This window comes from Callorhinchus milii, unplaced genomic scaffold (genome assembly GCF_018977255.1).
Source record: "Callorhinchus milii isolate IMCB2004 unplaced genomic scaffold, IMCB_Cmil_1.0 Scaffold10, whole genome shotgun sequence".
NCBI lineage: Eukaryota > Metazoa > Chordata > Chondrichthyes > Chimaeriformes > Callorhinchidae > Callorhinchus > Callorhinchus milii.
This window is the reverse complement of record NW_024704751.1, coordinates 2,768,752-2,795,391: the sequence shown is the minus strand read 5'-3', so window position 1 is coordinate 2,795,391 and position 26,640 is coordinate 2,768,752. Positions and strand designations below refer to the sequence as shown.

The 26,640-nt window shown below is 49.4% G+C and overlaps 1 protein-coding gene across 8 annotated transcripts in view; it reads left to right on the top strand.

The window, feature by feature from the left end:
* msi2b (musashi RNA-binding protein 2b) overlaps window positions 1-26,640 on the top strand; it is a 217,566-nt gene that overhangs the window by 120,465 nt on the left and 70,461 nt on the right. For all 8 annotated transcript variants that reach the window (XM_042338451.1, XM_042338447.1, XM_042338450.1 and 5 more), the window contains exon 8: window positions 23,444-23,526. In XM_042338451.1, coding sequence (XP_042194385.1) covers window positions 23,444-23,526 — 83 coding nt within the window. The remainder of the gene's footprint in view (window positions 1-23,443; window positions 23,527-26,640) is intronic.

The following is a 26,640-nucleotide window of genomic DNA, read 5'->3' as shown; positions in this document are numbered from 1 at the left end:
AGAGAGAAAATCTCCACCCCCATGGGGGGAATTGAGGTGAAGTGGGCTGCAATGCAGCATTAGTTAAGGAGTCAGTTGGACAGCCAGGGAAAGCCTCTGGATATAGGTTGTGTCTGGTTCGGGGTTAAAAAGCGACGAGTTAACACTGGGCCAGGGGTAGAGAGTTGTGTGCGAGCGGCTTCTCGTTGACCATCAATAATTGATAAAACATGAAGTGGATCCAAACACCTTCATTCAGCAAATAGCCTACGCTGGCCATCATGTGTATCATTGAGCAGTGATTACAGTCTTCTGTCGCTCTCTCTCTCTGGATGGAGAAATGATTGCTAAGTTGATGTATTTCTTGGTAATGGCTCCGAACACTTCCAGGGGCTTGAATGAAGGAAGATGACTGGGTTCCATGTGACTAACCCCCACTGTGATGCGTTCTGGCAGCTGACTTCAAATAAGGCAAAGTTGCTAATGCTTCTCACTATCACACAGCCCTGCAGGTGAGTGACCCTCTCTCCCCCCCCACCATCACTATGATCACCAGTGAGAGACCAGGAACCCAAAGCCTAATGTGCATTGTGTAGATTTCGCCCAGAAAACATACAGTCAATTCACTTCACAGTATATTCTGTGAAGCGCTTTGAGATGTCATGAGGCGCGATATATAATGCGAGGATTATTATTATTGCATATAACATCACATGAGCTGTGCACACAGCACATTAGGTGTAAGCCTGCCTCAGTTGGTAGCTCTCTCCCACCTTGAGTCAGAGGTTGTGGGGTCAAGCCCCCACATCAGGTATCGGAGCTCACAGTCCGGGCTGACACTCCAGTTCAGTACTGAGAGACATGCCATCCTTTGGATGAGAGGTAAAACCGAGGGCCTTTCTGTGCCTGTTGATCTGGATGTTAAAGACTTTAAATAAAATTAGTTATTAACTTGGTAGTTGTTTGCTAGGACTTCGCTGTGCACAAATTGATTGATGCGTCAATCAAAATACACAGTCTGTGTACAAAATACAGTCACCGCTCTTTAAAATAAATCTTGTGGCGTGTTTGGCGACGCCCTCCCGGTGTGAAAGGCACCACTATGAAAGGGAAGGATTATTATTATACAACACATAATAATTTTACACTCATATAATGCCTTTGGGAGGGTATCTGGCTGGGCACAGGAGCCGAGGGAGGGAGCTGAGGGAGGAGAAAGATGGCCAAAAGCACTGTCAAAGAGAAAAGTTTTAAGACATGCAATTATGTATTGTGTAGTTTACATCCAACCCTCCTTCTCTTCCAGAGTATTTATCGCAGGGCTAAGGCTGCTGCTAGTGCTCAGACTCATGTGACATTATACAAAATGCAGGCTTTATCCTTGGAGGCTGTCTCCTCTGGGTTGCACACCGGATACTGCGACAGCTGAGGTTATCACACAACCTCCTAACCCTTCTGCTGGAACAACATGGCTCAATAGCACTTCTTAATAATAATAATAATAATTAATAATAAGATTAACAAACATGACACACTTCCGAAGCACCATCCACATAAAATAAAATGGCTTGCTTTCGTGATGCATTTTAATTCTGATTTTAATCACTTCTCTCTCTCACTGTCAGAATCCGGCTGCAAAATGCATTGAGCCGTTTCCCTCTTGCACCTATTTAGACTTTTCCTGCGTCCCCTTCCCTCTCCCACCCCCACCCGGGTAGCTGTGACCTTGGCTTGAAAACCCATAAAGCAAAGCACGCTCTTTCAGTGCAATGTCCTAAAAATATTTCCCTGTGATCGTCTATTTTTAGAGCCTTTCATTTTCACATTCCCGTCCGTGACTCAGTGACAAAACGCCACTTCAGATTAGATTTAAATAATAGGAGACTGGTAGCTCTGGGCTGGAAACAGCCTGGGCTTCATAAAGCTTTTACAGAGTGCAGGATTTTGACCATTGCCACGACATTCCCCGCACAGAGAGCGGAGTGATGCTGACGGCCTCCCGTCAACCCCTCCCCGGCAGTGTCGATTGATCGAGCAGTCGATTATTCTACAGCAGAGCTAGTGGCCTCGACACATCCAGGCTACCCTCGCAGTCAACTCTCATTGACTTACTCACTCACTCCTGACGTCATTTAAAACAGTGCCCCCACTCCCCTCCGCTCACCCCCCATGGGCTATCGTGTTCAGTCTCTGGGCTGACACTTCGCAATCGCACCAGAGAAGCGACTCAATGTTCCGACGTGGTCCTGATCTGTGATCAGCATTTCTTCTCCGGGGAAGCAGAGTCTCCGTGAGGCTCAATATCTCGGTCAAATGGAATCCCTGGAGCAAGGGCAGACCTGTTTGGCCGGAGTGTTGTTTAATTAATATTATTCTTTGTGTTTGATAAAGCGCCTTATCGATTCGTTGGGACGTCTCAAAGCGCGTCACGGGATATACTGTAAAGAGCAGTGACTGCACTGCGTATGTTGCGGGCGACTGCAGCAGCCAGGTTGTGCTCAGCAATGTCCCACAGACAGCCACGAGATGAATGACCAATTTTATCTGCGGGGTTGTTGGCCAGGACACCGGGACAAATTCCCTTCTCTTTTCCAGTTGTGCCATTTTGATTGTTAAGGTCCACCTGAACAGCCTTGGACTGAAACGTCAGCTGAGAACTGCAGGGCGCTTGCTGCCTCTTATCCAGAAAGAAAATCAGCATTTCTTTAAGACTTATTAGATGGTATCACGATTTTTTGGTCACCCAGTCTACGACTTCAAAGTGCCACGTGGGGCTCAGTGAACCTACAGTCTTATGTCTCAGAGACGAGAGTGCTACCAACTGAGTCAAGCTGACACCTAAATGGTATGCAAATGGTCTCAGTCGGGTAGCTTGCACTTGATTTATTGATTGAACGCTGTTTACTGAGTAACCTTCTGAAGGAGGGGGCGGGCGGGGGAGTGGGGGGAGAGAAGGAAACGTGGCAAGACATTGATAAGCACATTTTGCCAACATGAAATCAGATTAAAAGGGAACGAAGGGAAATTGATTCCATCATGGATGGGTTGCTTTAAATAGACGTGGGCTGCTCTCTACACCTGTAATCCTGGCGAAAAGGAAATTAAATGGAAGAAAAGAGCGCTTGTCAAATTACTGCCCATTTGCACGTGGGCGACAGTCCCGTCTTAACCCCGTGTGCGCCGCCGCAAACAGGCGCGGCTTAGAGTGCTTGGGAGCAATGTGTCCCAGAGGAGTTTGTCATTCATGGGATTTACTGTGGCTCCACTTCTCCTCACCCTCTCTCAACCCCCCACTACTCACCCCCTCGCCCTCCCTCTCTCAACACCCCCTCACTCTAATCCCCCCTCGCCCTCTATCACCTCTCGCCCTCGCTCACCCCGCCCTCGCCCTCTCTCACACACACTCACCCTCTCACTCCCCCGCTTGCCGTCTCTCACCCTTGGGCATCCAGGGACAGAGCAGCCAACAACAACAACTAGCATTTATATAATAACAATAATAGTCCTTGCATTTGAGATAGCTCCTTATCACGTCTTCCGAGACGTCTCAAAGCGCTTCACAAGATATACTGCAAAGTGAATTGACCGTTTACCTTGGGGGCAAAACGCAGCAGCCAATTGTGCACAGCAGCGTCCCACAAACAGCCGTGGAGAGAGTGAATATAGCACCCTTCACCCGGGCAGCATCTCAGAGTCTGGTTAAGGAGGGGTCTGGACTAAGGGACTGTGTTTACGATTTCGTTTCAGAGGAAACAGAGAGTAGCAACTAAGTGATTTTATATGTTTGAGTGTTCACGCTGTGCTAACTTGTATTAATTTGTAAAGTATTGAACGGTGCAGTGCAGCACCTGATCCCAGACTTGACAGACGGTGAGAGCGGGGTCAGGATAACACTCACTGTGGGTGTGTGGGTGTGTGGGTGTGTGTGTTTGTGTGTACGCTGGCTGCTCCTATAATCTCAGCTCTCACACACTGTAATATCAACTCTCACACACTGTAATCTCAGCTCTCACACACTGTGGAGTATGAGAGAGGAGAGGAGAGGTTCTGTGGACTGAAATCAGACACCTGAACTTTACCACTGTTTCCCCGCTGTAGAATGAACATAGCTGATAGATCCTCGGAATCTGTACAGAGGTGCTTTAGATGGGAGGGAGGGAGCCCTTTGGCACCTTTATACAACAACAACAAAATTACATTTGTATAATAGCGCCTTTCATGTCGGGAGGACATCCGTCCCAAGGCGCTGGACAGTCAGTGTGATTCGGACCCGAGCTGGGGGTAGGGGGGGAAGGAGAGTGATCGAAAAAGTAGGGTGGGGGAGTGAGAGAATGTAACTAATTTTGAAAACAAAGGTAAAGGTATTGATCGGAAAGCTGAACGCTCCTTGTTTAAGTCGGTCTGATTGAAGCCGGCGGGTTTCCTTCAGTGTCGTAACTGAGAGTCACCATCTGACCCGTTCCGTGGTGAAGCAGGTGTCCCCATCAGAACCAGATCTAAATTGGTAATAAACAGGAGAGAGGGCAGGCGGGTTGGGCTGGCGCGCGCGTGTGTGTGTGTGCACTGGCCCGGCTTGGCTGGCTGGGTCACCTGCAGGCGGCAAAGCTGGTTTCAGCTGAGCGTCGCTGACTTCTTCACCCCGTCTCCATTCCTTGTCCATCATCCTGACAAGAAACCGGGGTCCGACCATCATTAGATGCTTCCATCAAAGCTCGCACGCGAGTGGCCTCCGAGCCCTCTGTTGGTCACTGCCCAGCAGGTGTGTGTCTTGCGGCTGTGTTGTATTCTGTCATCCTTTTCTGTAACAGGTACATCTGGCTCACAGTAACCGGGTGAGGTCCAGAGGCTTTCTCATGAAGTTTCAATCCACTGTTCCATCTCTGATCTTATAATAATATTATTAATAATAAAAAGAATAATCCTTGCATTTGATATAGCACCTTATCACGTCTTCAAGACGTCTCAAGGCGCTAGACAGAATAAACTATAAAATGAATTGACTGTACATTTTGTGGGTGCAACGTGTCAGCCAGTTTACTCATTGCCACGTCCCACAAACAGCCATTAAGCGAATGACCAATTTTATTGAGGGGATTGTTGGCCAGGACACAGGGATAAAACTCCTCTTTTCGGATAGAGCCATGGGATCTTTAACAACACGTTACATTTGTATAGCGCCTTTCACGTCGGGAGGACATCCCAAGGCGCTGGACGCATTCACATCCACCTTTAACATCCACTTGAACTGACGAGACCTCAGTTTAACATCTCATCCAACGAACAGCACCTTTGACAATGCCACAGCCCCCACCCCCCACCCCAGCACTGGTTTGGAGAGTCAGCGTAGACTGATTCCAAGTGCCCAAATGGGGCTAAAACCCACAACCTTCTGACTCAGAGATGAGAGTGGTACCACTGCGCCAGACTGTCACACATCTTGCGGTGTTTCCCCTCCCCGCCCCCACCCCCACCCGCCCCCGGGTTTGGTGCAGTAAGAATTTTGACCCAATATTGCAGGTGCAATCAGCTTTCTTGCCTCAGACTGTAGCGCACGCGACGTAGGTGAGGGCCTAGAATCTGTTTGAGAATGAACAGCATTTGGTACCACAGGACTTGATGGCCTGGGCTGGGCGGGGAGGTGGCTGGGCGGGGAGGGGGCTGGGCGGGGAGGGGGCGGGGCGGGGAAGGGGCGGGAGGGGGCTGGGAGGGGGTGGGGTGGGGAGGGGCGGGGTGGGGGCTGGGGTGGGGGCTGGGCGGGGTGGGGAGGGGGCTGGGCGGGGTGGGGAGGGGGCTGGGCGGGGTGGGGAGGGGGCTGGGCGGGGTGGGGGCTGGGGTGGGGAAGGGGTGGGGAGGGGGCTGGGGCGGGGAGGGGGCTGGGCGGGGACGGGGTGGGGAGGGGGCGGGGTGGGGAGGGGCTGGGCGGGGTGGGGAGGGGGCTGGGCGGGGGTGGGGAGGGGGCTGGGCGGGGTGGGGAGGGGGCTGGGCGGAGAGGAAGGAAAGGCATGTAACCTGCAGAGAGAGAGGCAGAGCAGCAGCTGAACAGCTGACATGTGGGATGGCTGCACATCCCGGGCAGTGTTTTGGGGCTAATTACCTTGGGGGGGGTGGGGGGGAGAGGGAGAAGGAGTGTTGCTGTAGTGTAGAGCATTGCCCTGGGAGATTGAGTGGGTAACAGAGAGCGAGGAAGGAGCCGGCTTGTCGAAATGGCCTCCTCTCCTTGTGAGTTGATGATCCATGTACGTCAGTCAGGCAGCGGTGACTCATCCAGTCACCAAAGCGAGCGATCGCAGCAGCCTGAGCCCCTGCTCCGCAATGAGCAGAGTGTGAGCAAGTGTCATCCCTGGACTTATTAGTGCATCTGTCTGTCTCTCCCTCTCTCACTCTCTCTCTGTATATCTCTCTGCCTGTCTCTCCCTCCCTCTCTCCGTCTCTCCCTTCCACTCTTTGTCTCTCTATTTCTCTATCTGTCTTCCACTGTCTCTGTCTTTGTCTCTATGTGACTCTCTCTCTGTCTTTCTCTTTGTCTCTGTTTTTCTATCTGTCTCTACCTCTCTGTGTCTTTGTCTCTCTTTCTCTCGCTCTCTCTCTTTCTCTCTGTCTTTCTCTCTGCTCTCAATCACTTCACAGGTCAGGAGGCAGTGCTGACCTTCCGGGCGGAGTGGTGGGATGGGTGGGGGGGGTAGTGGCGGACGGTTAATGAGAGATCTTGGCAGGGTTATGAAAAGGAAGAGAAATTGCTTGTGCAACAATCAAATGACAACAAAAGCCAGGGTTCCTTTGAGAGAGCCTGAAATCCCTCCGGGGCCGGGTGACAGAACGGAATCCAGCTCCTTGAAAAAGGCACCTTTGCGGAGATTCGGCCCGCCAACTGCAGAGGGGCTGACGGGAGGGAGGGAGAGGGAGAGCCAGGGGGGGAGGGTGGCTTCTCTACCCCACTTTCTGCAGCAGGAGAGCAAACGCTCGAGCTTTGGGTGGAGCTTGAACCGTGAAAAGGCATCGTGTCTGATTTACACAGCGCTGTAATGTAATGTGATTCCTTGCATACATAGACTCCCCAGAGTCTGTCACCCCGTGGAGATGATTGTGCCGGCGCTTGATAGAGTAATGAAATGTCAGTCTTCATGATCGGTGACAGGCACGCAGGAAATCCACCTCCGCGAGCCGGTTTAGCCTTAATATATATTAAAGGTGCCACGGGGATGATTACTATCAATTTAACGGTAGTCATTGTGCGGTGCCTGCTCTTAAACTGTCAAAGCAAAGGAAAGGTTGGGTGGGTTTCTGTTCAAGATGAATAAAATTTGAGCGTTCTGTTGTTTTAATGTTAACGGCCTCGCACAGGCAGAGAGACTCTCTGTTAAAGCACCAGGGCTTTCAAATGTCATTTGTTTGTGAGCGTGGCTTCCCCTGGCGTGGTGTGGAGTATTGTTCAGCCTCTCTGCAGAGCAGAGGCGGACGGCTGGATACTCGCGAGGCAGAGAAGGAGAGACCACCGCTGTGTTTTTCCGCCATCTCCTATCTGAAGCATTTAATTGCAGCTTTTTTTCCCCCCTCTCTGCTCCGCCGGGAGTCCTGATACATGCGGACACTCGTCACCGTGCTCCAGAGTTATCCAAACCAGACTGAGAGGGACATTTTTGCCACCTGCGCCTGGTTATTTCTCTGTCTGGAATGGAATGGAATGCTCTCTCTGTCTCTCTTTGTCTCTCCCCTGGAGGAACGCACCTTTCCTTGCCTAATTTCGGAGAGTGTTAGGCGCAGGATGGCAAGAGCCCAGAGTGTGCGTTGTGGTAACTGCTGGAGGCTTGACCAGCTAAAACCGCACAGCTTGCCATTGAGAGCGCTGACTGGCAAGCTTACCGCTGCTTGTCCAGCTAAGGCCACCCCTACCCATTAGGGCTTCGGCTCGCAGGGTTAACAGGAGCTGAGGGGGAAGAATGCGGGGGAAATGGGCTTGGCACCTGGTACAACGTTGGCTCTCCCGTTGGGAAATGTTCTTAGTTGGTCCTGATTGAGCAACGCAGAAAGGACTTCAATTCAGCCCCACTTTTCAGGGTGTGGGAAAGATTACTTCTGAGGAGTAGATAATAATAATAATAATAATCCTTGTATTTGATATAGCGCTTTACACGTCAGGAGGACGTCCCAAAGCGCTTCACAGAGCACACTGTAAAGTGAATTGACTGTATATTTGTGGGCGAACGCGGCAGCCAATTGCGCACAGCAATGTCCCACAAACAGTCGTAGATTGAAAATGACCAATTTATTATTGTTTTTGGTTTTGGAGGGATTATTATTAGGCTCTGTGTGGAGTAAGGAAACTTGCCCAAGGTTTCGCCCTCTGCCTGGAATTGAACTCAGGTCTCTCACTTGCAAAGCGAGTGCTCTAACCACTGAGCTACAGGACTCCACACTGCACTAGATGAGTGCAGTGAGTTTTTAATTGCAACACAGGGTGAGGGAGAGATATTGCACCTTGGTCTAGGTTGACTCTGTTTATTTTGCATTGGGTAGGGCGACAAAGGTGCTTTAGCGAGAGATGCTTTCTCTACCCCTCGCTCCCCACCCCCAACAGAACGCGACTCCATGGTGAAAGACAACGGTGTGTGATTGCACAAGTATCCAGCAGAGGGAGCAGACAATACCATGATGCGTTGGAGAGAAAGTCCTCGAGGGAGAGTTTCCATCCACGTCCATCTAGTCTTGGACTTGTTTCTTGGCTTTTTGGGACAGTTTTTGAAACAAGGAAACAATTGAAATAAATCACTTGTATCGCGCCTTTCACGTCGGGAGGACGTCCCGAGGCACTGTTAAACACTAAACGTTTTAGTCCGTCAGAGAGAGTTTTCTGCGGGATCCTTTTACGAACCACAGGAAAACCCGCTTCAAGGATTGAGGCCCCAGTTTAAGAAGTGTCCAAAATGTGCTCGTTCTGACACGACAGGAAAATAGCCTTAAACCTAGAAGTTTAGATAAGTCATTCCTCCCCTGAGATGCTTTGCTGGCTGGAAGCTATCTGGCCATGAGAACAGAGATTGATAGATGAAATAAGCACAGTTAACTGGTGAAAGTCATCTCTCTTTCTCTCTCGTTTTATTCAGGACGCAGAACAAGAGAGAGAAGCTGTTGTTTATTTTAAAAGATATTGCGCTTTCCAACCGTGACCGTCAATCTCTCTCCCCCCGCTACTGCGTGACATGCGTTCAGCAATTCCCACCGGATTCCTGACATTCTCAGGGATTAAGGGATTGTCCGTTCCAATCCTTTTGCTCCTCGGTGTACTTTGCACATTCCTGCCCCTCCGGCGAGTTCCCAGTCGCCATGTCCACAAATATGGCACTAGGTCTGCAAGGCGTCCGGCCTGTAACATGTGGAGGAGTTAGGGCTGAGATTCCACCAGGGGGCTGCGTGGGAGTGTGTGTGTGTTTGAACCCCTCACTCACTCACTCACTCACTCACTCACTCACTCACTCGTTCACCCTTGCTCATTCGCTCACTTACAAGCTCACTCACTCTCGCTCAATCGCTCACTTGCTTGCTTTCACTCGCTCACTTCCTCAATCACTCACTCGCACACTCACCCAGTCACTTGCTCACTCCCTCACGAGCTCCCTCCCTCAGTCACTCGCTCATTGACTCATGAGCACACTCAATCACACGCTCGCACACTCACTAAGTCACTCGCTCACTCCCTTCCTCAGTCATTCGCTCACTCCCTCAGTCACTCCCTCACTCGCTCGCTCAGACACTCGCTAACTCTCTCACTCGCTCGCTCACTCATGAGTTGTCCCACTGCTCTGCCAGCCTGCACCACCCCACAGCCCCAGTCACTTTTCACCGTCAGGGGACCATTTCAATGAAAGAAAATAGAAGTTCTGAAAGTGTAGAATTTAGTCATCTTGGCAACGCAGCTCGGAACTCACAAAAAAACCCACATAGTGGGAGAGGCTGAGGCTGGTGTATGCCCGGGTGGGGGGGGGGGGGGGGCGGGGGGTGATGAGCAGGTGATGGACGTGAGGAGATGGCGCTCGAACGCTTCATTAAAAGCCAGCGTGAGAGAATTACACACTGAGTGACTGTCTAAAGCGCACCGTGTTCTCCCACTGTGACCCTCCTCACTCACACTCTCCCAGTGGGGCTGTCTCCCCGCTCCGTTTCACTGTGGCATTGCCACGCTCTCCATGCCCAGAGCAGGAATAGTGGGTAAGAGACTCTTCATAGCCTTGTTGAAAGCCACCCACGCAATTAAACAGCACCAGTGACACTGCTTAAAACAGCACGGAGGGGGATTGTGAGTGCGCGTGTGCTTTGTTTGTGCACGTGTGTGCGCTCGCACCATTTGTGGGCGTGTTAGTGCGTTACTCTGCGAGTGAGTGTGTGTCTGCGTGTGTGTCGGTGAGCATGTCTGTATTTGTGCGGGTGTATTAGCGTATGTATGAGTGTCTCTGTGTGTGTGCGTGTATATGTGTGAGTGTGTGTGCGCACGTGTGTGAGAGTGTGTGTGTGTGGAAGCTGCAGTAATGAGTAGTTGGGTTTGGGTTCGGAAAGCCTGATCTATTGCCGGCTCGGACTCACAGGCTGTATTTTTACCTTGTTTTGTTTTACGGGTTGAACATAATAAGTAAGGTGGTGGACACTGGGCCCTCCTGAGACGAGAGGCAGTCTGACAGCGTGTCGGATGCACTAACTAAACCGCTCGCAGAACGTTTAAGAAGCTTAACAATGTGTCATTTTCTCTTTTGATTAGCGCACCAATTAATTTTGCACCTGGAAAAAGTTCAGGGCTGGAGCTGGGGCAGACATCACAGGACTGACGTGCATAACAGCGACACACACACACACAAACACAGCAACACATACACTGAAACAACAACAACATCAAAATGACATTTGTAAAGCGCCTTTCATGTCGGGAGGACGTCCCAAGGCGCTGAAGGTTGCTGTGCGTGTGCGAAACGTGCACACACAGCAACACATTTGCGAGCATATGCACAGCAACACACAAACGGCGAGCGCACACAAACACACAGACACACATACATGTTACAATGAATTTTGGGGATGTGTGTTGTGTCTCTCTCCACTTCTGCCGTCTGTTTTCCTGCTTCTTTCCTTCCCCAAGTCACTGTCATTCCGCTTCACTTTATCACTCCGCGTCTCTCTCTATCTACCTATCCCGCTTTCTCTCTCTCGTCTCCTCTCTCTGCCTATCTCTCTCTCTGCATCTTGCTCTCTCTCTCACTCTTTGACTGTCACTCTGTTTCCTTCTCTCTCTCTCTCTCTCTCGCTCTCTCTCTCACTCGAAACGTCAATTCCAAGACATTTCTGCTGCAATTAATGACTTGGGAGAAAGGACTCTTTCTCTGTCCGTGTATTATATATCGACACGGACACATGTGCCCACACGAGGCGTAGAGCGGTCGCAGCTCACCCCGCTCGCCCTTTACTTTCCACTTTCCCAAACAGTATTGTTCAGCGTTCTGTAATCAGCAAAAAATATCGAGGACGGGGAAGAGACACTTGTGAAACTAGAATGCAATTAAGTGAGCGTGTTCAGCGGGACAGGGGAGGAGAGGAGAGGTTGGCAGATAGCCACTCGCACCCTGGCAATAATGAGCTCTGGACAGACGAGGCTGACGAGTGTCAGTCAGTCAGTCAGTCAGTCAGTGGCGGCGGCATTCTGTTTGGCCTCGGCACGTTGGAGTGAGATGCAGTTTGAGTGGCCTCCGTCTGCACTGTCAGTGGCAATTGTTTGGCTTTCTGCATTCCTGCCAGGCTCCGTGAATGAATGAGTGAATGAATGAATTAAATCAGCTCTCCTTTTGTCTCTCTCCCTCTCCCTCTCCCTCTACTCTCTCTGCAAACCGGACACGAGCGCTCGCCCCCTCGCCTGCAGCAGCGAGCTTAAATCCGCGCAAAGTTGTTCTCCCTCAGAGACTGAAGTTCTGTGTCATTATTGTCCAGGACCAAAGCAACCGGAGCCTCGCTCTCAGGCCCCCATCGAGGCTCGACGAGAGAGTGACTCATCACTTAAAAAGCTTAATTTTCCCTCTTCTTTTTCTTTCCGATGTGCAAACTCAAAAGTGTCCGCACAGATCAAGCTCGGCTTGTGCGCCAAAAGCTTTCGGTTCAGTCTTGAAATTCTCCAGTTTGGTTTGGAGACTCTTAAGCATTCATGGATAGCAATTTGTTAGGGTTAGGGCGGGTAACTGGACTTGAGGTGCAGATCAGCCATCATCTATCTTATAGAATGGCGGAACAGGCTCAAGGGCTGAATGGCCTACTCCTGCTACTATGTTGATGGGTTTCCGCTTGTGTCAGACACCCGCCTGCCCTCCCTCCCACCCCAAAAAAAATGGTTCAGTCTTCACGGCGCCCGCTTTGTGTCATCTCGTGTTGATTCAGTCAGTGCCCCCGTGGGGTGAGTCTGATACGGTAAAAGTATCTGAAACCGGGAAGGGCACTGGCACATTGTGACCACACACTGTGGAGGAATGGTCTGCTATAGAGTTTCACCCCTATTCAACCATCTCAAAGTGTTTCACAGGGCCAGAACCGTTCCCTGTGACATTCCCGATGCCAGTCCCATTCCCAGTGGTATTAATAATATAGCGCCTTATCACGTCGTCGAAACGTTTCAAAGCGCTTCCAGGAATACCCTGTAAAACGCATTGCGTGTAAATGTCTGGATGTTTTGTGGGCGAAACCTCTCAAAGCACTTCACAGGATATACTGTAAAGTGGCGGCGTGTGTGTGTGTTTTGTGGGTGAGATATTCCCAATACCCGTCCCCATTCCCAGGGAGAGAAGCCCCAAATCCTGGTGCCCCCACTATGGGCGCAGGCTGTCGTGGTCGCCTCTCACCCGCTCAGTCGCTACGAGCATCAACACAGACCTTGAGGCAGGTCAGCTGGGTTGGTGGTGAGCGAGCGAGGGAGGGAGGGAGGGAGGGATGGAGGGAGGGAGCGAGGGCAGAGGAAACCTCAAAGGAGACGGGAGAAAAGTACCGGGTGACCAAAAAAGTCGTGATACCATTACAATGCCTAATAAATCTTTAAAAGAAATAATGATGTATTTCGTTTTACATATTAAGGGTAGTTAACACGACTGTTTGACCACTCTGTACAATCGCAAAACGGTTTGATCTGAAGGCCGGGGGCGATGTGTTATGAGCCTGGGGGTGGAGGGGGGGGGGGGGGAGAAATGCCGTTAAAGTCTGTGGGATTTGAATTGTTTTGAGAGCGGTGTGACTGCTTTTGAAGTCGCTTCAGCGTTGGGAAATAGAAGTCAGCCGCGGTGGTCACAGGTCTGCGTGCGGCTGATAAACAACTCGGGTTGTCAGCTTGCGTTCAGCTCAAACGCCGGCAACATATGGCAGGAGGTTATTGGTGTTGTCACTGACTGTAAATTAGAGTTTGAATGCAGCGGGGGCAGTAATTTTTGAGGAGCAAGTGTTGATCCCAATGCACGGTGACAAGTCACACAGAGCGAACCAGCACCTCACAGGGTGAATCCAGGCCAATACTGAGCGATAGAGCACACTGTTCTTTCTCTGTTTCATTCTCTTTCTGTGTGTGTGTGTGTGTGTGTGTCTCTCTCTTTGTGTGTGTCTGTGTGTGTGTGTGTCTCTCTCCTTCTGTGTGTGTGTGTGTGTCTCTCTCTGTGTGTGTCTCTCCCCTTCTGTGTGTGTGTGTATGTGTGTCTCTCTCTCTGTGTGTGTCTCTCCCCTTTCTGTGTATGTGCGTGTGTGTCTTTCCATGTGTGTGTCTCTCTTTTTCTGTGTGTGTCTCTGTGTGTGTGTCTCACTCTCTTTCTGTGTGTGTGTGGGTCTCTCTCTATCACTCTCTTTCTCTGTGTATATCTCTTATTCTGTGTGTGTGCGTATCTCTTCATGTGAGTCTCTCTTTCTGTGTGCGTGTGTCTCTCTCTGTGAATGTGTCTCTCTCTTTGTGTGTCTCTCTCACTTTTTGTGTATGTCTCTCTTTCCTTGTATGTTTCTCTGTCTCTCGGTGTGTGAAAGGCGTTAACAAATTTAATTTGTTGTCTCTTTCTGTGTGTTTCTCTTTCTCTGTGTGTGTGTGTGTGTGTCTCTCTCTCTGTCGGTCTCACTGTCTTTTTTCTCTCTCTCTCTCTGTCTATCTCCGTTTATCTGTCTGCTCTTGTCTTTCTCTGTCTTTTCTCTTTCTCTCTGTCTTTCTCTCTTTTTTCTCTCTCGCTTTTCTCTCACTCTCTCTCTCTCCAGCTATCCAGCAGCCGTACAGGTGGCCCCACCTCTGTTTTCTTGACAACAGGCACGACGCGGCTCACATTTATGCTGCACCTTCCAGGTGCGAGAACCGTCTCGAGGCGCTTTGATTAAATTAATAGTGAAGTGAATAATAACAGAGGCAAACACAGCAGCTAATTGACTGCAGTATCACCGACAAACTGCGGGCACGAGGAGCCGAGTACTGCAAGATTAGCGGCAAGCGCTCCGGGGCGCTACCCCAGAGCGAAGGGCACGGTATAAACGCAAGTTGTTGTGGAAATGGTGGGGGTGAAGACTTAACAGGGAGAAACATCCCATCTCAGCCCTGCCCCTCGCTCAGCTCAACCCTCACTTAACCTCCCCACCCGCCCAAAACTCCTCCTCGTGCTCATTCACCCCATCCCTCCACTCACCACTCGCCCTGTATTCAGGAGTGGGGTGGAGGGATGGGGAGCCACGTGCAATTTTTTTTTACAAAGGACAGAGTGTAAAGAGGAGGGTGAAGGCCCTTGAGGGAGTGCTAGGGGGGGGGGGGGGTCTCTAGCCCACCCAGGGCCCCACGTCAGGCAGTCAAGAGTGCCGCTCGCTCTGGCTCTGGAGGAGAAAGCAGAATCGATCCCCGCGGTAGAGTGTTAGCGAGAGCTGCTGGCACAGACAGCGAGGGGTCTTGCTAGTGTGTTTGTGTGGCTGAGTTGCGCGGCCTCTGGGCTCCGAGCTCCCGCGGAGTCGGCACTGAAGCATTAGCCGCCACCCAGGAGTTCGGAGGATGAACTGCGCCGCAGAAACAGCAGCTTCCTCAACAGGTCGCTGGGGCCGCTGCGTGTTTTTCTCTCTCTCTCGTTGTTATCTTCCTTCGTGCTCTCATTTTTCAACCTCTGTCTCTCTCTCTCTCTCTCTCCCTCTCTCTCTCCCCCCACGCCCCCCTCCCGCTTGCTGCCCCTGTCTGCGTACACGCCACGCACTCACACACGCACGCGCCTACATGGTTATTTACCGCGCGGCTGTCTGCGGCCCACTGCTGTGCTGACGGGTTCACCGGTGAAGGGCAGAGTCAGTACCTTTAGCGGTAAAACCCTGCCAAGCAGTTGGAGGCGACTCAACAGTGTGCGGGACACACGCGTGTCTTGCTTCACGTGAGCAGCACGAAACCAACAACAACAACTTGCACTTATATAGCCCCACCACCCCCACGGAGGGTAGCGTCCCAGAGCGCTTGACGGTGGCGGAGCACGACTCCGAGCCGAGGTGGGGGGAGGTGACCGTAGGTACGGTCGAAAAGGAAGGGCTTCAGGGGCGACCTGAGGATGGGGAAGGAAGGGCCAAGGCGGAGGGATAGAGGGAGAGTGTGCCAGGAGAGCGGAGACAGCGTGTGAAAGGCCAGTAAAAGTGGTTTAGGTGGGGCCAGGCTGGGGTTGAAAAGCTTCCATGAGGAAGGGAAGACTGGGGGAGTAAGGTTTTTGGAGGAGTTGGGAGTTTCAGCGCCACTACAATATTAATAATAATAATAATAATCCTTGCATTTGATATCACGCTTCACAGTGTTGTCAAGGCATTTGCTAGTGCTTCATAGGATTTTACTTGTGACTGTGTATTTGCAACTGAGCGTGGCAGCCAATTTGCTCACAGCAATGCCCAACAAACAGCCATGACCAATTTTATTTGGGGGATTGTTGGCCAGGACGCTGGGGGAGAGAGAGAGAAAGAGAGAGAGAGAGAGAGAGAAACTCCCTTCTCTTTTTCGAGTAGTAAAATGGAATCTTTAACTTGACCCTGAACAGACAAGGAGTGTACGTGGAGAAGAGCAGGGCAACAATTGGAGAAAACAATAATAATTATCCTTGCATTTTATACAGCACCTTATCACGTCGTCGAGACGTCTCAAAGCGTTTCACTGATTATACTGTGTATTTTCTGGGCAAAATCAACTGTAAAAAAATAAATGATACGTTGGCCCCAAAGAAGCGAGCAGAAGAGAAAGCCGTCGTTTTTGCTGTGCGACTGGTAGTAAAAAGCGGGTCTGGAAACCCGAGCCTTCGTCCAGCTTTTAGGCTTTTAGGCAAGTCCTAATCCTCAAAATAAATAAATTGGTCATTTTCAATCTACGACTGTTTGTGGGACGTTGCTGTGCGCAATTGGCTGCCGCGTTCGTCCACAAATATACAGTCAACTCACTTTACAGTGTGTTCTGTGAAGCACTTTGGGACGTCCTCCTGACGTGAAAAGCGCTATATCAAATGCAAGGATTATTATTATTATTATTCTTGCTGCTTCATTTCCCAAGGTGTTTGGCACAATATTCATCCACTCCAAACTGACGTGTGTGAGTCTTGCAAAACCCTGATTTGCACCAATCCCTTTATTGACATTTCTAAGTTCCTCCAGCAACAATAAAGGCCGTTTAAACAAAGACGTACAGCCAGGCAGGGTTACTTCATAATAAAAGGCCTAGCCTTTCCGACGTCTCTTCCCCCCTCTCCCCTCATCATTGACGGAAGTGCACAGGGTCATTCAGCACAAACAAGGGGAATAGTTATATGGTCTTTAATTCGATCACATTTGGGTTACGTTTTGATCTCAAGCTTCCACTGGACAAATCCTGCTGTGGGAGAGGATTAGGACTTGCCTCCCCGGGCTGTCCATCCCTGACTTCACTCCCACTGCCTCATCCTCACCTGGATGGAACCTGCCCTTTCACCCAAGTCAATCATGATTGAAGTTCAATCCACGTCCTCAGAGTCAGAAGATTGTAAGACTCCACCACTGATAAGTGCTCTGAGGCACTGCTATGTGAGGAGGGCGCTATATAAGTGCAAGTTATTGTTGTTGTTGGTTTAAGTCCTGCATTGGGGCTTTGGGCTCTCACAGTCTAGATTGACACTCCGGTGCAGGGTTGGGGGCCACTACATTGTCAATGATGCCATCCTCCGAATGAGACGTTAATCTGCCTGTGCAGATGGTTGTTATGGATCCCATGGCAGTAATTGAAAAGAGAATGGAGTTTCTCCCAGTGTCCTGGCCGACAATCCCCAGATAATAATCATAATAATAATAATAATCCTTGCATTTGATATAGTGCCTTATCATGTCTTCGAGACGTCTCGAACCCTTTCACAGAATATTACTGTATTTCGTGGGTGAAAAATACAAAGACACATTGGTTGTTCCCTTCATAGCTGTCACTATTACACAGTCACTACACAGCAAAACCCTGCAAAGTGCTTTGCGATGCTTCGACGACGTGATAAGATGCTACATCAAATGCAAGGATTATTATTATTATTATCAATGATTTTCTCATTGTAATGTTCCCTGGATGCCGTCTGCCCTCTGGTATTTCACCGTTTGTATCTATTGGTGTGTGTGTGTAAGCTCTCTGGGGCGCTATCCTGATGCAGGGCTCTATACAAATGCAAGTTGTTGTTGTTGTGTGTGTGTTTGCGTGCTTGTGTGTGTGAGAGAGGAATACAAGACAATCCTAACCAAACTTGATCTGTCCTCGCTTGACTTTCACACGGACAGACATGCATGTGCATACACACACACACACACACGCATAGATGATTTCCCGCAGCGTTCGCTGGATGGAAGTCAGAGGCAGGAGCCCACGCTGATACCAACAGCATTTATATAGCGCCCTTCATGTGGGGTAGTGTCCTGGAGACAGGATATCCCTGCCCCTAGCTCAGGGAGGCTGAGCTGAGATCAGGTAACTCTTCCGCTCTGAGCTGGGACCTTCCCAGTCAGTCTGCCTCAGCCCCGCACGAGACGATGTCTGGATCATCGGGGGCCCTGAGGCTCCAGGCTAAGCAGCCGCAAGATTGGGCAGCGCCGTTCAACAAGGCCGCACTGACCTCCTCCCTCGCCCCGCATACGTGCAGACGTTTCTCTGCACAGTATTTATCTGATTCCTGCATCTAAACAGAGGAGCACTTCACTCACACTGTCTGGGTCACGTCAAGGTCACTCACTCCGGCTGACGATAAGTGAAGAGCTGCTTTGCCAAGAGATGTTCCTCCTCAATCAGGATTTCCACGAACGTGGAATAAAAATAACCGCTTTGCAGATCTTCTGCGTGTTTAATCGTACGCTCATTCACCAACCTCCGACCCAAACCGCTCCACAAACGCCCTACTTTTTACTTTAAGAGCAGTTGGAGTTAAACGGCTGCCGTTCTGTAGAGTCAGCGTCTGATGTCTTTCAACATGAGACGCTGGCCCTGTGCACTGCGTGTGGGTTACTGCCTGGTGTTGGTTTGATTCTCTTTACCAGAAAATACTAATGACAATTGATAATTTTGGCCGGTCGGGGCAAAACCTTAGGCAAGTTTCCTTACTCCACACGCCTCTGCTTACCTAGTAGTAAGTAGGAACCGGGTTGTCGGTCAGTTGGCGGATCCCTTTTCCGGGGATACTAATAATCCTTTAAAAAAAATAAGAGTAATTTGGTCAATCTCCAACGTTTGTGGGACGCTGCTGTGCACAATTGGCTGCCGTGTTTCGCCCCCAAAATATACAGTCAATTCACTTTACAGTAAATTCTGTGAAGTGCTTTGAGGATGTATAAATGACCAGATTGGGGTTGAAACAGACTTTCGCGTTAGGGTTAGGGCTGGACAGCTTTTATTTTCCTAATTGTGTGAAAGAACCACTGTGGTACCCTGAACTCTTGGCTCTGGAATAACATCAGGGAAGTTAGTCGGTCAGGGACATGTTATTCGCAGGATGTAGGCTTGGATTGAGGATGAGGTGGGGCTCCACTGCAGTTGGACTTGTTGCTGTGTCCCGGTCAGTGTCAGCCTTGGTGCCAAACAGATACATCAAGAGGAAAGACCTGGGAAGGCAAGTTCCATCCAGCTCTAAGTTATTCTCTTTCTCTCTCTCTTCAGCACTTCAGAAAGTGGAAAAATTTGGCGTTCGCCCTTAGTTCTAAAGGCAGTTTTCTCCAGTTGTTAAAAGTACCACTGGAAACTGGCGTCAAAATGAAGAGTCAATTCACAGATTTTGCCAAGAATTTACTAAGAAAATCATGTATGTCTGGAGCCTGGTGGAATTCCCAACCCCCCCCCCCCCACCCTCCTTCCAGCCCACCTCAAGTGCTTTGTAACGATGGGTGGGGGTGGAACGTTGGGTGCGGGTGGAAGGTGGGGGGGGGGGGGTCACCCGAGGTTACTGTGGTGCTGCTTGGAGCCTTTGCATAGAATGGTTTGGGCCGAGGATTTACCATGTGCGTGCAGTGACTACACGCATACAAATATTATTTTTAATCAAAAAAACTTAAACTCAGTAATAATACTAATCCTTGCATCTGATTCCACGCCTTATCACATCTTCGAGACGTCTCACAGGATATATTGTAAAGTGAATTGACTGTATATTTTGTGGGCAAAAACACGGCAGCCAATTGCACACAGCAGCGTCCCACAAACGGGTGGATTTAATAATTACCGAATCATTTATTTTTTAAAACATTTTTGGAAGGTATTAGTTTACTCCCCGGAAAAGCGATCCGCTAATCGACTAACTACAGGGTTCCTACTTACTGCTAGGTAAACAGGCGTGTGGAGTAAGGAAACTTGCCCAACGTTTGACCTGTCCGGGAATCGAACCCAGGTCCTCTCGCTTGCTAAGCTAACCACTAAGCTACAGGACTCCCATTTGGTGCACTGGGTATCTTATTATTATTAATAGAGAACGCATCAAATTTAACATTTCAGGATGGATATAAAAATCTCCAGCTACAAACATTGCGAATGGGGGGTCCACAATGGAGTGTGTGATTGATAATATAGAGGCCCAGCACTAGGCCCAGATCCTGGGCTCCACAAGAATTTATTCCTGGTACAAAGCTCATTCTGTGAACGCCTATTATTGTTCACAGGCATCAAGGACATTGCCTCGGGCTGGGGACGATGGAAGTGCAGGAGCCAAATTAATCCTGCTCCAATAACTGCAAACCCACTGCTGAGCTGTTTTTATCTCCTGTCCCCCGTCTCTCCCCCCTCCCCTGTTTCTTCTGACGCCACCGTGGTCAACCCTGGAGGCCACATAAGTTCCAGGACTGGATTCCTCGGCCCTTTCTTCCTGAAACACTTCCTCTGGGTCCACATAAGGACATCCTCCAGTTGCCTTTGACAAACTATTATATATATGTTTATATATATATATATATATATATAAAGCTGAAGGCCTCTCTAATCTACTCTCATGCAGTTCCCGCCACCAGATATTCAGGTCAGTTTAGTGCTGTCAGGGGCAAACTGGGTCTGTCAGAAGCTTTTACACCTCAGTGGGTCTATTCGAGTCCTGCCAGGTCCAAAACCGGCCAGGAATTAATGAACACCTCACAGGGCTCACAATGCTCCATTGTTAACCGGTAGCTCTCACGTCCAATAAGCACCAAATAAAATGGGTCGAGAGGAAGGCAAACCAAAGACCAAATTCTAAAGATCTGTCCGTATTCACTCCGAGCTCTTTCAAGGCTCTAAAAGCCATGTGCGATCGTTAAACTGCTGCAACAGGGGGGGCAGTAAATGAATCCAATGCACAAGTTTAAGTGCGCAAGTGGAGTCCTGTAGCTCAGTGGTTAGAGCACTCGCCTCACAAGCGAGAGGACTTGGGTTCAATCCCCGGGCAGCGCGAAACATTGGGCAAGTTTCCTTACTCCGCACACCTCTGTTAGCAGTAAGTAGGAACCCGGTTGTTAGTCGATTGGCGAATTGCTTTTCCGGGGCTAATAATCTCTTCAAAAAAATAATAATAATAATTTGGCCACTTAAATCCACGACTGTTTGTGGGATACATTTGGCTGCCATGTTTCGCCCACAAAATATACAGTCAATTCACTTTACAGTATATTCTGTGAAGCACTTTGAGACGTCTTGAAGACTTGATAAGGCGCTATATCGAATGCAAGTATTATTATTATTAAATGCCCATCTTGTGCAGAAAGTAGTTATTTTGGGTGAAGTTCAGATATACTTAAGTAACATCCATTCAAGTGTAACGGACAGTGTTATTCTGTCTGACTGATTGGTCACTTGACTGAATACCATTTAGAACCTACCTCTACGGAGTGATCCAACATAACTGCAATAACATAATAATAATAATAATTATCCTTAGCGTTTGGAGCCAGGCTGCAATCCGAGACCTGGCCATATGTGGAGAGAGAGAGAGAGTCCAATTAAATCCACTCTCTCTCTCTCTTCCCGCCCCCCCCTCCTGTGATAGTGCCTGTGAATGAAAACATGGGTGGCCATTAATATCTACAAATTAATCGTCCAGGTTTATTTTCCTCACGTGCTTCTTGCAACGTGAACTGTAAAGATAAGCCCTATAAACAGCAACATTAGGTTAGGTGCCGTTTTCCGCTGGCTATGCCCACAAACAGGGACGGACCTCTCCACACATGTTCAGCTGTGCACCTGTGGCTCCCACAGAGACGGGTTTCCGCCAGGCTCCGCCACTGTTAAGCACCCTGAGACGCTATCCTGCATGGAGGGCACTATATAGGCGCAACTTCATTGTTTTTCCGTTTACGTGCCTCTCCATCCTAGTTTCTCATCTCCATTTTGTCTGCTCCTCTCCCAACGACCTTTTGGTCCTTTTAGTGGGTCACGGATCCACGGATACCTTGACCCCCCACCCCCCCCCCCCCACCACCACCCAACACACGCACACATACGCACACAAAGTACCACTCTCACTGAGCGAGGCTGAGAGGCTCGCTTTCTCTCTCTGGCCTCGCCATGGATGCTGAGCTTAATCTGGAACTCTCTCAACCCCCAAAAGGCTGTGGACGCTGGATCCATTCACATCTTCGAGACTGAGGTGGATAGCTATTTGTTAGGTCAGGATATCAAGGGATATGGGGCAAGCTTGGGAAATTGGAGGCAAGGTACCAATCAGCCATGATCTTATAGAATGGCAGAACAGGCTCGAGGGGCTGAATGGCCTCCTGTTTCTATGTTATATTCTCCAGTGTCTCAGTCTCTACTTAGCGCTACCGCGAGTAACAGACGCTGTATGAATTCAGGCTGTTGTTGCTGTTGTAATCTGAGGTGAGACACAGCTGGGACTTTCCAAAGCACTGACTGTCCAGGGCCTTGGGTCATCCTCCCGACATGAAAGGCACTATATAAATGTACTTTTGTTGCTGCTGCTGTTATTGTACGATGTGCTGTGGTGGGGAGGGGGTGGGTGAAGGGTGGCGTCTGCCTTGTGTCTTTAGGAGTTTAAAAAGGGAGGAAGTGATTCACCCGAATTATGTGTGGCTATAATAACGTTGAATTATGCAGCGGGTTGGAATTGTCTTGTAAAAGTGCTGTGTTTAAGCTCTCGGCAATAGCCTCGTTGTAAAACATGGCGATACAGCACAGATGAGAAAACAAAGTGTCGCCCGGCTTTGCTAACGTCATCCACGGCTGCAGTCTCCTCCTGTTAGTGCTCTGGGGGACCCTACCCTGCGTGAGAGGTGCTATATAAATGCAAGTTGTTGTTGCTGTTGCTACAGGATTAGATTTGATGTTAGCGCAGTTATTGAGGAAAAATGCTTTGTTACTGCGGATTATCATAATTGTTTCCATTTGGTGGTGGGGGGCTGGGGTTTACTTTTAAGGTTTATTTTTTCCTCTCTAATCCTCCTCCTCTTATAATAATAATAATAATCCTTGCATTTGATATAGCGCTTTTCACGTCTTCTCGACGTCTCAAAGCGCTTCACAGAATAGACTGTGAAGTAAATTGACTGTATATTTGTGGGCGAACGCGGCAGCCAATTGCGCACAGCAGTGTCCCACAAACAGTCATGGATTGAAAATGACCAATTTATTATTGTTTTGTTTTTTGGAGGGATTATTATTAGGCGTAAGGAAACTTGCCCAAGGTTTTGCCCTGCCTGGAGTTTGAACCAGTTGTCTCGCTTGCAAAGCGAGTGCTCTAACCACTGAGCTACAGGACTCTTGCATCTTGAGTGTGCGCGTAGTTTCGGTGGAGCGAAAGATTATTCCATCCAGGGTAGGATGGTGCAGTCGGAACACCAGTGAAAAGGAGGGGGCGTTACGGATAAATTAGAGACAATTAGTTGTAAAACGCCCCCCTAAGGAGTCATCTTGACCGCGATGCTTTGTCCGATTCCCCCGCCAAGCAGACGAGAGCTTCCACAATCTTCACTGGACAAACGTAACCTGACCATGTCCTTCCCTCTTCCTTTCTTTCAGGATTCGGCTTTGTGACTTTCGAAAACGAAGAAGTTGTTGAAAAAGTCTGTGAAATCCATTTCCACGAGATCAATAACAAAATGGTAAGTGGGCGGGAGACGTGGGGAAAGCGGGGCTTATGCGATGGCGGGCGTGGGGTAGGGTCTGGGGACTGACTGACTGCAGAGGAGGACGGATGGGTAACTGGATGGAGGGTCTGTCTACTCAAATTACTCCCATTTGTTCAGTAAACCACATTATGTGTGAGAGGCTATGGAGCCACAGGCTGTGTCACTGCATTAACATCAGCTGTTGGATATTGGAAGGATCTCCTCAAGGCCATGCTCTGGAGGAGGACTCTATGCCATTGTTGAGACACCATGAAGGGGAGGAGACCTTAGATGTTTGCCCAACACCTGTGTTCTTCTATTCTCTTCCACCGCTTTGTCAGACATCTTTCCAGTTCGGAGGGAGACCATTTGGTCCATCGCGATTGCCTGTTTTTCTAAATGAATCCCACGTTTCCAGCACCTTCCACACATCCCTTAGTATTTCTATTGCTCAGGTCCTTATCCTGATCTCTTTAGAATTTCTCTATTAGATCAGATCAGTTAACCAGCTATGTAGTAAGCTGGGTTTTATCCTTAGATAGAGACGTGGAGTGGTACCCGGGACTCTCTCACTAGGGGATGGAGTGGGGGCGGGGCACGGCCAAGGGACCCAATGAAAGATAACAAACAGTTACTTCAAATTGCGTGGGTGTATTAAGAGAAAACATATACATGGAGGGTTTGGAGTCTCAGTGTGTGGTGTGTATCTGAGGAGATGGCCAACAGTCCCCCGAGATACAAATTGATCATGAATGCTTATGGGGCCATTTGCTGTGCGTTAATTGGCTGACGCTCTCACCTACAAAATACACCATCACTAAAGCGCTTTGAGCGCTTTAAGGCGTTGTATGAGACGCAAGAGTTGTATTAGGAGTTGTTTATTGTACTCTGCCGGTGAGAGCAACAACAACTTGCTTTTATACAGCTATATAAATGAGAGCAGACTTAGCACTCCAAGACACTGCCCCGTGTGAAGAGCGCTATATCAATGCAAGTTGTTGTAAGGGCAAGTAGTGGGAGAGGCTCAGTTCCATCTCCCAGCACTTTCTCTGCCCCGGGAGCCTATCAGTCGGACTAGGTTGTATTTCATGCTGAGTTATTCTGCGCTCAGCTCTCGCCGCTCTTTGTAAGTGTGTCATTGCAGAGGAGAATTTTGTTTTGTTTTATACTTTTTTTTCTAACGCTGATGAGAGCTGGTGTGAGAGGCAGCGAGCGCAGCCCAGTCTGTCTGCCCTAATGAGCTTCACAAGACAGAGTGTGCATTTGCTTCTGGCCCCTAAGCTCATGAATGTGAATCTACTTATAACAGAGAAGGTTAAGAGGAGACTTAATAGAAGTTTTCAAAATTATGAGGGGATTCGGTGGGGCGAACAAACTATTTCCACTGGCGGGAGGGTCGGTAACCCAATTTAAAATAGTTGTTAAAAGAAACAGAGGGGAGGTGAGGAGAAATGTTTTCACACAGCGATTTGTTCGGATCTGGAATGCATTGCCTGGAAGCCGATTCGATAACATCTTTTAAGAGAGAAATAGATAATGATTTGGGGAGGACAAGTTTGCAGGGCTATAGGGAGAGTGCGGGGAAATGGGATTGAATTGGATAGCTCTTTTCAAAGAGCCAGCACAGACACGATGGGCCGAATGGCCTCCTTCTGTGCTGTATAATTCTATGAACTCTATGATTCTACTTACTGGGCTTCAATCAGAAACGTTTGCAGGTGGCAAGTGTTTTTGTTCTGTCTCGTCCCCTCTCTTGCGACATACCTGACCTGTGCATGTTTGATGTCGGGAGGAGGGGGAGGGAGGGAGGGACAGAGGGAGAGTTTCCCAGCCCCATCCAGGAATCTCCTTCCTTCTCCCTTTTGATTCTCATTCTCTTTCCTATAGAGGAACACCGTAGCCCCCTCCCCCTCCCTCAGAGCCCCCCCTCCCCACACAGGCACACACACGTACACACGGACATGCAACCACCTGTGTTTAACACAGTCATCAATTCCATTAGGGGGATGGACATGGCTGGTCAGAGACCTGACACAGCTGTTCTTTGCTTCATTGGAGAGAATTTGCAAAGCTTGTCCAATACCTGCTGACAGTCCAGGCCCCGAGGCCTAACCCCAGCCAGCCTCGGGCCTCTAATGAGTGCCACAGGTAATAAAAACACAACAGGATTTTTTTGGGCATTAGTGGAACGGACGTGGCCACATGTTTTTTTTTACATCAAAAAGAGTCATTTTTATTGCTGTTGTGAAAGTAAAACAGAATGAAAGGGCCGTTAGGAAGTGCCACCGTCTGGTGAGGGGAATGTCCAGGGGGGGGCAGAGAGCCTGACAGGTGCCCTTGACGTTCGGAGGCTTCCCAGGAAGCAGCAGCTTCTTCTGCAGCGAAATCGTTCTCTAACCCGGGAACGCAGCAACAAGCTGATACGATCAGTCCTGAAGCTGTGCTCCACCCCCCACCAACCAATACCATCCTGTATCCCGTAGCCTAGTTGTTAGAGCACTTGCCTCGCAAGCGGGAGGACCCAGGTTCGATTCCTTGGGTGGGACGAAACCTTAGGCAAGTTTCATTACCTGTGGATTGTTGGCCAGCACTTTCCCTTCTCTTTTCGAGTAGTGCCATGAGATCTTTAACGTCCACCCCAAACAGGCGACCTCAGGACATCAGTTTAAAGTCTCATCCGAAACATTGGAATGAATGTCACAGCTTAGACTGATAGTTTAAAGTCCAGACGTGGGGACTTGAACTGACTCAGAGGCGAGAAAAAAAAATTACCCTTGCATTTGATATAGCGCCTTATCACGGCGTCTTCGAGACGTCCTGAAGCGCTTCACAGAATATACTGTAAAGTGAATTGACTGTAGGTTTTTGTGGGCGAAAATGCTACCAACTTCCCCGTATCAGACCAAGCGCAGTTCCTGTTGCCTAGTTATCTGTCAATGTTGAGGTCGTCTCCAGTGGAACGAATGACCCAAGCAAAGGTGGTGGAGTAATGGCTTGTGGGTGTCGGGGAGGGGGGGGGGAAACCTGAATGTGGACATAAACACCAGCGTCGCCTTGGATATTACAATTACCATTTATTCCCAATACATCCATTTCTTTGAAATTGAC